This window comes from Salmo trutta, chromosome 6 (assembly GCF_901001165.1).
Source record: "Salmo trutta chromosome 6, fSalTru1.1, whole genome shotgun sequence".
Lineage (NCBI taxonomy): Eukaryota > Metazoa > Chordata > Actinopteri > Salmoniformes > Salmonidae > Salmo > Salmo trutta.
Genome location: NC_042962.1, coordinates 9,353,835 through 9,369,251, shown reverse-complemented (window position 1 = coordinate 9,369,251; position 15,417 = coordinate 9,353,835). Strand labels below are relative to the sequence as shown.

Below are 15,417 nucleotides of genomic sequence, written 5' to 3'. Positions count from 1 at the left end.
CTACCTCATGATGCCATCTATTTTGTGAAGTGCACCAGGCCCTCCTGCAGCAAAGCACCCCCACACCATGACGCTGCCACCCCCGTGCTTCAAGGTTGGGATGGTGTTCTTTGGCTTGCAAGCCTCCCCCTTTTTCCTCCAAACATAACTATGGTCATTATTGCCAAACAGTTCTATTTTTGTTTCATCAGACCATTGGACATTTCTCCAAAAAGTACGATCTTTGTCCCCATGTGCAATTGCAAACCGTAGTCTGTCTTTTTTATGGCAGTTTTGGAGCAGTGGCTTCTTCCTTGTTGAGCGGCCTTTCAGGTTATGTCGATATAGGACTGGTTTACTGTGGATATAGATACCTTTGTACCTGTTTCCTCCAGCATCTTCACAAGGTCCTTTGCTGTTGTTCTGGGATTGATTTGCACTTTTCACAACAATGTATGTTCATCTCTAGGAGACAGAACACGTCTCCTTCTTGAGCGGTATGACGGCTGCGTGGTCCCATGGTGATTATACTTGCGTACTATTGTTTGTACAGATGAACGTGGTACCTTCAGGCGTTTGGAAATTGCTCCCAAGGATGAACCAGACTTGTGGAGGTCTACAATTATTTTTCTGAGGTCTTGGCTGATTTTCTTTTGATTTTCCCATGATGTCAAGCAAAGAGGCACTGAGTTTGAAGGTAGGCCTTGAAATACATCCCCAGGTACACCTCCAATTGACTGAAATGTTATCAGTTAACCTATCAGAAGCTTCTAAAGCCATGACATAATTTTCTGGAATTTTCCAAGCTGTTTAAAGGCACAGTCAACTTAGTGTATGTAAACTTCTGACCCACTGGAATTGTGATACAGTGAAAAATAAGTGAAATAATCTGTCTGTAAACAATTGTTGGAAAAATTACTTGTCATGCACACAGTACATGTCCTAACCGACTTGCCAAAACTATAGTTTGTTAACAAGACATTTGTGGAGTGGTTGAAAATCGAGTTTTACTGACTCCAACCTAAGTGTATGTAAACTTTGACTTTGTTATGAGGAACTTTCGGTTGTGGTTCGTTTTTTTTACCGGTTTAACCGTGGCTGGTCTGTGTGATCAGAGGGAGGGGCAGCGGTCTGTAGCGTCCAGTCAGACTGTGGCCCCTGAGACGGGGAGCGGTCATGGAGAACAGGGCTCAGCGCATGGAGGGTCAAACACAGAACTGATTATTACACATCAATTAACATAGGTAATAAACACTGTACCTATGGAGCCCTCTCTCATTCCCTCTTCTCTCACTATACTGTCCGTCTCTCACTTTCTCACCCTGGGTGGTCTTGTTGTGGTCCAGGTCAGGCCACCCGGTCCAACATGTACCTGGACAGCGTCAACGGCCAGGCCTACGACACCATGAGCATGGACAGCTTGGACTCCATGGACACCAGCATCTCTGTCTGCTCACCTGACAATGTCTCCTGGTAGGTGTGTGTGTGTGTGTGTGTGTGTGTGTGTGAGAGACAGCGAGGGAGGATACATAAAGACATGTTATTTAAAGTGTCCATCTTCACCGTTAAGTGAATGGTGAAAAAAAATAAAAAAATAATGATACATTCTTCACATTAGCAGTCCCCCTGTCCAATCGTTGTCTGTTGAAGCCTATAGGACTGAGGAAGGGGAGAGAGAGACTAACACATGGTCATATTAACAGTATTTTACTTTACATCTAGCCTACTTTTGGTCAGCTACACTGAACAAAAATCTAAACGCAACATGTAAAGTGTTGGTCCCATGTTTCATGACTTGAAATAAAAGATCTCCGATATTTTCCATACTCACAAAAAGCTTATTTCTCTCAAATTTTGTGCACAAATTTGTTTACATCCCTGTTAGTGAGTATTTCTCCTTTGACAAGATAATCCATCAGGTGTGGCATATCAAGAAGCTGTTTAAACGGCCTGGTCATTACACAGGTGCACCTTGTGCTGGGGACAATAAAAGGTCACCCTAAAATGTGCAGATTAATCACACAACACAATGCCACAGATGTCTCATTGGGATGTTGACTGCAGGAATGTCCACCAGAGCTGTTGCCAGAGAATCTCATGTTCATTTCTCTATCATAAGATCATTTGTCAGTAGATGTAACTGGTCTCAGAACCGCAGACCACGTGCATGGCGTCGTGTGGGCCAGCAGTTTGCTGATGTCACCTCTGTTTATGGTATGGGCAGGAATAAGCTACGGACAATGAACACAATTGCATTTTATCGATGGCAATTTGAATCCACAGAAATACTCTGACGAGATCTTGCGGACTATTGTGAGGCCCATTTTTTGTTTTTAAGGTGTCTGTGACCATCAGATGCATATCTATATTATCAATCATGTGAAATCCATAGATTAGGGCCTAATTTAAAAATTTCTTCATATGAACAGTAACTCAGTGAAACCTTTTGAAATTGTTGCATGCTGCATTTCTATCAGTATAATAGCCTAACAACTGATCAAGCAACAAATGTAAGATCTATATGAAGTCAGTTTATCATTTCATATCATGTGGAACATTGAGTGCTGGAGCTTTTCGGGAATATGAATGTATTGTGAGACTGTGTGTGTTTGTATTAGGGCTAATGTAAAAAGTGTGTATGTAAGCCGACCCATAGCTCTCCCAGCATACAGACCCCCTTCTCGGGAGGATTGGGAGGTTACAAGTGGGGATAGCCAGCTACTGGAGGTAGATTTGGGGTTCAGACCCCCTTTGTAAAATGTGTTCTGCATGTAGAGCCCTCCCTCTCTCTAACTCTCTCTCTCTCGCTCTGTCTGTGTGTGTATTTGTATATATTATGGATCCCCATTTAGTTCCTGCCAAAGCAGCAGCTACTCTTCCTGGGGTCCAGCAAAATTAAGGCAGTATATAAAATGTTTCAAAACATTACAATATATTCACAGATTTCACAACACATGAAGTGTGTTCCCTCAGGCCCCTACTCTACTACCACATATTTACAACACACAATCCATGTGTACCTGTGTGTTTCTAGTGCGTATGTTGTCGTGTGATTGTATGCATGTGTCTGTGTCTATGTTTGTGTTGCTTCACAGTCCCCGCTGTTCCATAAAGTGTATTTTATCTGTTTTTTAAATATAATTGTATTGCTTGCATCAGTTACCTGATGTGGAATAGAGTTCTGTGTAGTCATGGCTCTATGTAGTGCTGTGTGCCTCCCATAGTCTGTTCTGGACTTGGGGACTGTGAAGAGACCTCCTGTGGCATGTCTTGTGGGGTATACATGGGTGTCCGAGCTGTGCACCAGTACTTCAGACAGACAGCTCGGTGCATTCAACATGTCAATACCTCTCATAAATACAAGTAGTGATGAAGTCAATCTCTCCTCCACTTTGAACCAAGAGAGATTGACATGCATATTATTGTTAGCTCTCTGTGTACATCTTAAGGGCCAGCCATGCTGCCCTGTTCTGAACCAATTTTCCTAAGTCCCTCTTTGTGGCACCTGACCACACAACTGAACAGTAGTCCAGGTGTGATAAAACTAGAACCTGTAGGACCTGCCTTGTTGATAGTGTTGTTAAGAAGGCAGAGCAGCACTTTATTATAGACAGACTTCTCCCCATCCTAGCTACTGTTGTATCAATATGTTTTGACCATGACAGTTTTACAATCCAGGGTTAATCCAAGCAGTTTAGTCTCCTCAATGTATTATGGTAGAGCTTAAGGAGAGAGGGATGGAGGGAAGCTGTGTAGTTAGTGAGTGAGTGGACTGAAGGATCATCGTAGAGATTAAGGAGGGATGAGGGAATGAAGGATTATGGTAGAGATTAAGGAGAGAGGGATGGAGGGAAGCGGTGTAGTTAGTGAGTGGACAGTCAGTCAGAAATGAAAAGCAGCAGACTGTACTGAGACACACACACACACATACATGTCCAGGATAGTTCTAATGTGTTCCAGCAGTTTTATTGACGTGTGTGTGTGTGTGTGTGTGTGTGTGTGTGTGTGTGTGTGTGTGTGTGTGTGTGTGTGTGTGTGTGTGTGTGTGTGTGTGTGTGTGTGTGTGTGTGTGTGTGTGTGTGTGTGTGTGTGTGTGTGTGTGTGTGTGTGTGTGTGTGTGTGTGCACACGCTTTGCCTTCAGAAAGTATTCATACCCCTTGATTTATTTCACATTATGTTGTGTTACAGCCTGAATTCAAAATAGATCAAACAATATATATTAAATAAAACATCTACACACTATACCCCATAATGACAAAGTGAAAACCTGTTTTTGGACATTTTTTTAAATAAAATACTCACACCCAAAGAGTCAATACATGTGAGAATCACTTTTGGCAGCGATTACAGCTGTGAGTCTTTCTAGGTAACTCTCCAAGAGATTTGCACACCTGGATTGTGCGACATTTGCCCCTTATTCTTAGACAATTTTTTTAATTGGTTGTTGATCATGGCTAGACAACCATTTTCAGGTCTTGACATAGATTTTCAAACCGGTTTGTCACAACTGTAACTCAGACACTCAGGAACATTCACTGTCTTCTTGGTAAGCAACTCCAGTGTAGATTTGGCCTTGTGTTTTAGGTTATTGTCCTGCTGAAAGGTGAATTCATCTCCCAGTGTCTGGTTGAAAGCAGACTGAACCAGTTCTTCCTCTAGAAGTTTGCTTATGCTTAGCTGCATTCCATTTCTTTATTTATCCTGAAAAACTCCCCAGTCCTTAAACGATTACAAGCATACCCATAACATGATGCAGCCACCACTATGCTTGAAAATATGGAGAGTGGTTCTCAGTAATGTGTTGTATTGGATTTGCCCCAAACGTAACACTTTGTATTCAGGACAAAAAGTTAATTGCTTTGCTGCATTTTTTGCAGTATTACTTTAGTTCCTGGTTGCAAACAGGATGCATGTTTTGAAATATTTGTATTCTGTACAGGCTTCCTTCTTTTCACTCTGTCATTTAGGTTAGTATTACGGAGTAACTACAATGATGTTGATCCATCCTCAGTTTTCTCCTATCACAGCCATTATGGGATATAAGAAAACACTAGTATTGCACACAGTGTGAGTCCATGCAACTTATTATGACTTGTTGTATTCCTGAACTTATTTAGGCTTAGTGGTTGAATACATTTCAGATTTTTTATTTCTAATTCATTTGTACAACTTTTGAAAAACATAATTCCACTTTGACATTATGGGGTATTGTATGTAGGCCAGTGACACAATATCTCAATTTAATCCATTTTAAATTCAGGCTGTAACACAACAAAATGTGTAAAAGGTCAGGGGTGTGAATACTTTCTGAAGGCTCTGTATGTCTTTGTGTGTGTGTTCCATGGGAAGAACAAGTCTTGTGTTGCATCGTTCCCAGACGGTAGAATGTGTTTGTGTGTGTTGCAGTGCCAGCACGTCTCATGTGACCAGACTGGAGGAGATGGAGCATCTACTGAGACAGGCCCAGGAAGAGAAGAACCGCCTCATAGAACACAAGGTAACATACACACACACACACACACACACACACACACAGAACTCCAAGATGTGTAAAGTGTGTGTTGTGTATGCTGCAGGAGCAAGAGATGGAGTCGCGCAAACAGGCTCTGGAGGAGGAGAGGAGGAGGGAGCATCTGGAGAAACGACTGCAGGAGGAGACCAACAGACGACAGAAACTCATTGATAGGGAGGTGAAACTACGGGAGAAACAGAGAGCACAGGTAAGAGAGAGAGAGAGAGACAGAAAAAGAGAGCGAGCAAAAGAAAATTATATTCAAAAGTCAAGAGAAAACGATAGCTCTCCAGGATTATAGGGTTGGTGACCATTTGAGTAACCTTTAACCCCTGTCCCCACAGTCCCGTCCTCTGACGCGCTACCTGCCGGTGCGTAAGGATGATTTTGACCTGAGGGCCCATATAGAGTCAGCGGGCCACAGCGCTGACACGTGTTTCCACCTGTCCCTCACGGAGAAGATTTGTCGAGGATTCCTGGTCAAGATGGGGAGAAAAATCAAGACCTGGAAGAAACGCTGGTTCGTCTTCGACCGCAACCGACGAACACTCTCCTATTTCTCAGGTGAACACTGGATGGTGACCGTGGAGTGTCAATAACTCACACTTTTCTGATGTGTGTGTTTAACAACAACTCTGATGTGTGTGTGTTTTGTATGTGCTGCAGACAAGCACGAGGCCAAGCTGAAAGGTGTCATCTATTTTCAAGCCATAGAAGAAGTTTACTACGACCACTTAAAGAAGGCACACAAGGTACATGTTGCTCTGATAGTGAGTCTATTTCTGATCTAGGTCGGCCTTTTCAAAATGTTTAAACTTTCTCTCTCGCCTTACTCTTCCCCTCCTTCCGTGCCCCTCTCTCTCTCTCTCCAGAGTCCTAACCCCTGCCCCTCTCTCTCTCTCCAGAGTCCTAACCCGTGTCTGACGTTCAGTGTGAAGACTCATGACAGGATCTACTACATGCTGGCCCCCTCTCCTGAGGCCATGAGGATCTGGATAGACGTTATCGTCACCGGGGCCGAGGGATACACTCAGTTCATGGTGTAGAAATGGGTTTCTCAAACTCGATCCTCGGGACAGCAAAGGATGCACGTTTTGTTTTTTGCCCTCGTGCTACACAGCTGATTCAAATAATAAACAAATCATTAAGCTTTGAATCAGCTGTGTAGTGTTAGGGCAAAAAAACTAAACGTGCACCCCTGCGGTCCTGAGGACCGAGTTTGGGAAACGCTGGTGTGATGTGGCCAGGGCGGAGGGACACACTCAGTTAATGGTGTAGAAGGTGTGATGCGGCCAGGGCGGAGGGACACACTCAGTTAATGGTGTAGAAGGTGTGATGCGGCCAGGGCGGAGGGACACACTCAGTTAATGGTGTAGAAGGTGTGATGCGGCCAGGGCGGAGGGACACACTCAGTTAATGGTGTAGAAGGTGTGATGCGGCCAGGGCGGAGGGACACACTCAGTTAATGGTGTAGAAGGTGTGATGCGGCCAGGGCGGAGGGACACACTCAGTTAATGGTGTAGAAGGTGTGATGTGGCCAGGGCGGAGGGACACACTCAGTTTTTCCCAATTGCTAAAACACAATTTTTCAAACTAGGCTGGTTTTAACAAAATACTTAACACAATTCACACACCCAAACTGCAAAATGAAGCACTGCAACCAAAACTACATATTGAAATGGCACACACTTCATTCATATTACCAGATATTTGTCTAACCAACTACACGCTGTTGGGCATAATGAAAAGCACTCTCATCTTTAGTATGCTTTGCCATAATACTAAAATAGTTCAAATTGTAGAAAATTCTTCAGATGCTCAGAAATATTTGCAGATACACACACATGCTGTTGAAACATTTTCTTTTTCACCAAACAAGTCAGTGCAACATATGCACAGCAGATATATTTACATTGCACTGAACAAAAATATGCTCACAAAAAAACAGTAAACTGAAAAAATATATAGAAGAAAAAGAGGCAAGAAAAATAATTAGGCAGCATATTGCCGCACAGCTGGGTCTGGCCACATCGCCTCGTCCACATCACAGGCAATATCTTCCCTTGCCAGACATCGAGGGAAGAAGCGCATTGAGTGCCTTATCCATCCCTGAATCGCACCCACATCAATCTCATCACATGCCTCTTCCATAGCCTGCACAAGAGGCATGCGCACAAAGGCCTGCCGGTCGTATACCTTCCACCGCCGTGCCGAAAATAACTCTTCTATGGGGTTCAGAAATGGTGAGTATGGTGGGAGGTATTGCAGGAGAAATGGTGGTGGTCAGCAAACCAGTTTTGGACTGGGGCTGCACGATGAAAGCTCACGTTGTCCCATACTACAACGTACCAGGTTCTTTGATGGTCTGCATCATTCATACGCTCTGGTGGTATGAGAATGTTGTGGAGTCTGTCTAGAAATGTGAGAATATGGGCTGTGTTGTATGGTCCAAGGTTGGCATGACGGTTGAGGACACCATGCGTATTGGAGATGGCAGCGCACATTGTGATGTTCCCACCACGTTGGCCAGGAACATCTATAATGGCTCTGTGGCCAATGACGTTTCTCCCCCTTCTTCTGGTCTTTGCTAGGTTGAACCCAGCCTCATCTATAAAGATGAACTCATGTGGGATTGCATGAGCATCCATTTCCAGAACTCCCTGAAAACAAAGAACAAAAGCAGTCAATATGGTGTTATCCAGTACACTGGGAAACAATGTTGCGTGTAGTGTACTGCAGTCAATATTGTACTTACATCCACATATGCTCGTCTGACCTCTTTGTTTCTTTGAGAGTTTCTCTCAAACGACACCTTATAAAGTTGTTTCATTCTGATTTGGTTTCACTTGAGAATGCGAGCCAATGTGGACAGACTGACTCATTGAATGTTGTTGTCTTGGATGATGTGGCTTTGAATTTCTCGTAATCTGATGTCCTTATTTTCCAAAACCAAGTTGACAATGGCAGCTTCCTGTACCCGGTGAACATTTGGCCCCTTCCTCCACCATGGTTGCGTCTCTCAGTCCTTTAGGAAAACAAAAAATATATATAGGGCTTGGACAATGCAGCCTAAAGATATTTCCCCCACAGTAGAGTAAATTCTACAGGAAATTTGTGCAGTTAGTGTATGACATCAGCCATTCATGAAGTAAACAGGTGTCACCCAACTGATACACTATGACACGGGGTGTACTACATAGTGTGAAAGAAATGTTGGTTACATACCTGTACTCCAGTCTAACTGTCCGGATGACACAGGCTCAAGTTGGGTTGCACTCTCTGTCCAGCCTCTCGCATTGTCAGCCCATGGTTGATGACATGAACAACTAAGGTTGCTCTGATTTCATTTGAAAGTTGTCTTCTTTGGACATGAACTCCTCTACCAGCTCTACCCCTACCTCTCACCCTCCCTCTTCCTCTCTCTGCAACGGCTTCCATTGTTGTTGTAAAACAAACGGTGCTCACCTGTGGTCTTTTCATAGTGCTTACTTCCTGATTGAAGTGGTAACAATTAACCATTGAGGTGTTTGGCCAGGTGGCACATGTATTGGCCAATTAGCTCATGTAGTGTCATTTTGAATGGCAGTGTTTTGAAATGGCAAACATGTGACTTTATGTCAGATTGTTGTGTCTTATGCAGAGAACCGTGTGCAGTGCATTTAAAAAGTGCCATTTTGAATTGCAAAATGTGTGTAAAGCAGAAAATGTGTTTAGACTTTTGGAGACTTGAGAACAGGTTTTGCTCTCTGTGTGTCAGTTTAAATTGTGCTGTGCATGTCATTTTAGTGTGTTAGCAATTGGAAAAAACTAATGGTGTAGAAGGTGTGATGCGGCCAGGGCGGAGGGACACACTCAGTTAATGGTGTAGAAGGTGTGATGCGGCCAGGGCGGAGGGACACACTCAGTTAATGGTGTAGAAGGTGTGATGCGGCCAGGGCGGAGGGACACACTCAGTTAATGGTGTAGAAGGTGTGATGCGGCCAGGGCGGAGGGACACACTCAGTTAATGGTGTAGAAGGTGTGATGCGGCCAGGGCGGAGGGACACACTCAGTTAATGGTGTAGAAGGTGTGATGCTGCCAGGGTGGAGGGACACATCCAGTTGAAGCTGTAAAGAGTGGCGCTTCGGCCAGAGTGGAAGGATACGACCAGCGTGCGGTTCCGGCGCCAGGACTAGATCCTCTCTTTTCTCTGTGACTCAAATGGACGGTTGTTCTTATTTCTGTATTTTATTTTATTTTTTAAACTTTTTTCTAAGGAAGAATTCTCCAACAGCTGCATTAATTCTCACCGGTAACTCTACTGGGATTGGCCAGTGTTTTTACGCATCATTATGTTGACAAAGTGATTGGTTGTTGATTAACTAGTAATGTACATAGCAACCACAGGAGGTTAGTGACATTATGAGCCGTCCTCACCTCAGCAGTCTTCACCGATAGCAACATGATGTGCTGTAGTAAACAAGCAAAACAACAGTCATTAAACTTCCTGGTTGCATAGGGTTCAAGTTACTGATATTTACTCAGCCCTTATGTCCTTTGTTGTGTCCTCCTGTGTAGCCGGAGGTCAAATCATCTCTGCATGGAGTATCTGGGGTCTGGCTAGCCAGGGGTTGATGCGGTATTGGGCGTTAATGTGCTTTTTAACCATTCAAAAAAATATATATACATTAGAATGATATCATTGTCTGATTTTATCATCATCATTGTATTTATGCTATTGATTATCAATCCATGTATCTTTATTTTTGCATACAGAAAAATAAAGCAAGTACATATTGTGCCTTGAAAAAGTGTTTGGTCATTTTTCTTGAAAAGAGAATTATCATTCGGTTTTGATTTGTTGAACACAAAGATTCTGGTTTTGCTTCCCTTTCACAGAGGATCCATGTGCTCAGAACCTGCAGTATCAAATGAGAACCACTAGAGGGTGATCTTGTCCTGTATTCAGACTGAATCCTGGTCCTCTCTTCAGACACAGATGTAAAGGCACATTGTGTTCACACACGGGGTTACTTTGGGAATTAGAGACCTTCGACTAAAGCAGTCTGAGAAAACATCAGATATAAGACACCTGCTATGACATCATCTTTGGCACTGTTTGCTGTTCATTTGGCATTAGCAAGTTCTTGATGATTTAGTTTTTTCATGTCAGTAACACATGTTAAATTATCATGCAATGGCTCACTAAATTCTTAGTGTATATAAAGAAGGGACTGTGCCACATGGAATCTCTTCAGAAATTATGTAGTCTATTCCAGAATGAGGGGTGCTGTAACTCTGCAAGTGTTTCTGTTCTGTCTGTCTGGGGCATGGGCTCAGGGAGAGAGAGTGTGTGTGTGTGTGTGTGTGTGTGTGTGTGTGTGTGGGGGGGGGGGGGGGGTCAGAGAGAATCAGTGGTGGAAATAGTATTGAGTTGTCATACTTGAGTAAAAGTAAAGATGCCTTAATAGACAATGACTCCAGTAAAATGTAAATAAATACTCAGACATAATTTACAAACTAAGCATTATGTGTTTAGTGAGTCTTCCAGATCAGAGGCAGTAGAGATGACCAGGGATGTTCTCTTGATAAGTGTGAATTGGACCATGTTCCTGTCCTGCTGAGCATTAAAATGACCATGTTCCTGTCCTGCTGAGCATTAAAATGTAACGAGCTCTTTTGGGTTTCAGGGAAAATGTAGGGAGTAAAAGTACATTATTTTCTTTAGGAATGTAGTAAAGTAAAAGTTGTCAAAAATATAAATAGTAAAGTAAAGTACAGATACCCTAAAAAAACTACTTAAGTAGTACTTTAAAGTATTTTTACTTAAGTACTTTACACCGCTAGAGAGAATGACATCACTCAACGGGGTCAAACACAGTCTACCAGTTTTGCTGCTGAACCTGACATCTGCGCTGATCTGAGAGACGGGGTTGAACAGAGAGGCCAGACAGAGACAGCGAGGGGGAGAATGCAGGTAATTGGCATTTTCTAAATGTGGAAGTTGAGTTTTAGGTCATTATAAGGTCAGTATACTTAAGCAATAAGGCCCGAGGGGGTGTGGTATATGGCCAATATACCACGGCTAAGGGCTGTTTTTATCCTCGACGCAACGCGCGTGCCTGGATACATCCCTTAGTCATGGTATATTGGCCATATACCACAAACCCCCAAGGTGTTCAATTGCTGTCAACTGGTTACCAACGTAATTAGTAAAAATGTTTTGCCATACCCGTGGTATACGGTCTGATATACCATGGCTGTCAGCCAATCAGCATTCATGGCTTAAACCACCCAGTTTATAATGAAACATAAGCACAAGCAGCTTAACGGTCAGCCATGGGGGCCAGAGTGAAAGCCACCTGAGTGTCACCAAGACTGATCTGCTGCTCTAGAAGGACAAGGTAGAGGAGCTGGAGAGATAGAATGCAGGTAAATATCACAGAAATATCAGTTTAAAATATACATTTATTTGAGTAATGTTTGATATGGTTTAACATGGTACAGTAGTAACTTTTAAATAATATTTTCTTTCATGTTATGTCCAATGTAAACCTAAAAATATCTACGGCACTGAGCAAATTTGAACAACATGTGCACATGTGGCTACATGCAGCTCTCACTTTGATCTGAAAACAAGCATCATCTACTCTCCACCGCTGTAGCCGGAACACAGCGCACTTCAAAGGAACGGCACAGATCCATATATGGCAATGGCTATTTGCATACAGGGTTACTGCAGCTCTGATTGGTTATGGCACGAACTGAGTCGTGCCTGTGAATGCAAATACAATCCTACTCCAATGCGCTCTGCCTACAAGAACATATCTTGCACAGTTAGTTTTTCACACTGAAACAAACTATGCATAGTTTTGTTTCGGGATATTACATTGAAAGTGTCTAATATTGCGTTGATTCGATCACCATTCCTACAGTAAAGCGAAACCTCGATAGTGTTAACTAAAAGGGAAAACTGTAGAAAGTTAAGTGAAGTTCAATCTCGTGCTTCTCTGCTTGGGCTCATGTTTCTTCTGGGCAGCTGTCTGAGGGAAGCTAGAGTGAAGTTTAGAGGGAGCATTGGTTATGTCAGCCCTGGAAGCTAGAGTGACAGCCAACAAATCATCTTAAAGAAGAGCAGGATAACTCAATTCAACTTTGCTATTGCACATGTTTAAAACCACAGGCTTGGAGGCCAGACTGAGTTCCAGTCACATGAGGTTGGTGGGACCTTATTTAGGGAGGACGGGCTCATGGTAATGGCTGGAGCGGAATCAGTGGAATGGTATCACATACATCAAACGTATGGTTTCCATGTATTTGATGCCATTCGCTCCGTTTCAGCCATTACCATGAGCCTGTCCTCCCCTTAGCAGCCTCCACTGCGGCCAGTGAGAGGGAGCTAGGTGGAGGAGCTGAAGAGATGCAGACAACCTTTCCCCATGTTAATTCATCCATATTTAGTAAATGTCCAGTGTTTCCAGATTTTTATGAAATATGACCTATAATTAATTACGAGTGAAGTAGTTTTCCTTCCAAAAAGTGGTAATTCACTTTTCTGTGTTGGAATGGTGTGGGCGTATACCGTTCATAAAAATATTCATGCGATTATACCGCTGATTGGCCAGTTCAGCCAATATGACATCATGTTTTATGAGGAAATAGCAACCGTTTGTTTGAGGTACAAGTTTGACGTGGGGTTTTTTAAGTGTTTTTTTTTGTTGTCCAATTTATGCTTTGGTCACAATATTATTTGGGTATGAGTTAACAGAATCTGAACTTTTTAAAAGTGAGATTTTCACTAGACAGTTACTTCACAGTTAGCTTTAGGATCTGGATAAAATGTATAGAAGACAAACGGATACAAACATGATTTATATTTGACTTTGATAAGAATTGTAATATGCCAAAATCAGGCATAAACCTGAAATTGCATTGTTGTGCTAAAATTAATAATGTAGTTTACAGTAGTGAGTACAAACATTGCCATACATTTTTTTATGTACTGGTCCCCTGTGGGAATCAAACCCACAACACTGGGGTTGCAAGCACCACGCTCTACTAACTGAGCCATACAGAATATTAACTTTTTAAATTATTATATATTTTTTACCCCCCTATTTCACAATATCCAATTGGTAGTTATAGTATTGTCTCATCGCTGCAACTCCCCTACGGACTCGGGAGAGAGCCATGCGTCCTCCGAAAAACAATCCTGCTAAGTTTCTAGACACACTGCTCACTTAACCCAGAAGTCAACCGCACCAATGTGTCAGAGGAAACACCATCCAGCTGGCTACCGAAGTCAGCTTGCAGGCACCCAGCCCACCACAAGGAGTCACTAGAGTGGGATGGGACAAGGAAATGGCATACCAAACCCTCCCCTAACACAGACGACGTTGGGCCAATTGTGTGCCGCCTCATGGGTCTCCCAGTCACAGCCAGCTGTGGCACAGCCCGGGATCAAACCTGGGTCTGTAATGACACCTCTAGCACTGCAATGCAGTGCCTTAGACCGCTGCGCCACTCGGGAGGCCAGAATATGAGCTTTTAAAAGTGAGATTTTCACTGGACAGTTACTTCAAAGTTCATAGTTAGCTTCAACATCTGGATAAAATGTATAGAAGGACAAACAGATACAAACATGATTTATATTTGACTTTGATCCGATTTGTAAAATTCCTAAATCAGGAATCAACCTGAAATTCCACAGTTGTGCTCAAATTAATAATGGGGCTTATTGCTTTATAATTTACATTTAGCAGACACTCTTATCCAGAGCATCTTACAGTAGTGAGTGCATACATTTTCATATAATTTTTTTGTGTTCTAGTTCTCCATGGGAATCAAACCCACAACCGTGGCGTTGCAAGTGTCATGCTCTACCAACTGAGCCACACAGGATCTGTGTTTTGCAGGCAGACCAAAGATGGCCTTCTCTGCTACTTTAGGTGATGGACTATTGGGACCCTTCAGTACTGTAACCACTCTGATCTACAGCAGTGATCACCAACATCAGAACCATCCACAACCCAGTTACAGGCACAGTAGTGCATACTACTACTTCAGAAAGTCTGTTGTTCCATTACAATCAGATTGTAAAGAGAAAAAAAATGACTTCCTATATAGGAGTGGACAACTACTGAGCGGCTCAAGCTTTAAAGGCATAATCGGCTGCTCTCTCCCATATTCATAGACAAGGGCATGAATGCAATAACTGACAGGCCTAGTGTTTACGACAGATGGACAGCGCTGACGTCTTCCTGCTTCTCCTCTGGTATCTTCACAGCGCCAGTGAGAGGAGTCTACTACTTTACATGAACCTCCGTCATTTCGGGACCGTGGGTGTTAATCTGTAGAATGATGATCCGCGTACGATATTTGCTCATCAGTACAATCATAATGTGTATCTTTTAAGACTCTGATGGACAGTACTGTTTATTATAACTGCAGTTGTTTCTAATCTTTAACTTGTGACTGTCTTTTGTGTGTATTCTGTATTTTTCTGTAATGTTTTTTGGACATGCTGCTATTTCCGTTTTGCCTTCTTGTCACCCTCGCAAAATAAGTTTTTTAACCTCAATGGGTTTTACCTGGTTAAATAAATAAAAATGGATTGTCTCGAGCTGGGGGATATGGTCTACATGTGTATTCCCGCAGTGTGTGCTCACAGGTGATGTACCTTCCGACTCTTCCATGCGTGAGGGAGAAATGCTGTATTGAACTAGGGTTGTTCTCATAAACATTACTAAATGAATATGTCTCCCATCATTGGCTTGTTGTTGTTGGTACTTGAACCCTGATGTAATCAAACTAGACCAAGTTACTGAACACCATTTATGTTCTTACACTGCACCGCCAAATGTGGACACCCCTTTAAATGAGTGAATTCGGCTGAACGGTGTAATAAATCCAGCACACAGCCATTCAGTTTCAATAGACAAACGT

At 42.8% G+C, this 15,417-nt stretch overlaps 1 protein-coding gene across 2 annotated transcripts in view; it reads left to right on the top strand.

Moving 5' to 3' along the window:
* The window catches only part of LOC115195376 (pleckstrin homology-like domain family B member 2), a 68,029-nt gene extending 57,746 nt beyond the window's left edge, over positions 1-10,283 (top strand). The window contains exons 13-18 of one of the 2 annotated variants that reach the window (XM_029755172.1): positions 1,326-1,452; positions 5,387-5,477; positions 5,557-5,700; positions 5,837-6,056; positions 6,159-6,244; positions 6,365-10,283. In XM_029755172.1, coding sequence (XP_029611032.1) covers positions 1,326-1,452; positions 5,387-5,477; positions 5,557-5,700; positions 5,837-6,056; positions 6,159-6,244; positions 6,365-6,538 — 842 coding nt within the window. In that variant the 3' untranslated portion in view covers positions 6,539-10,283. The remainder of the gene's footprint in view (positions 1-1,325; positions 1,453-5,386; positions 5,478-5,556; positions 5,701-5,836; positions 6,057-6,158; positions 6,245-6,364) is intronic. The other variant, XM_029755171.1, reaches the window with a different exon arrangement.
* The last annotated feature ends 5,134 nt before the right edge of the window (positions 10,284-15,417 follow it).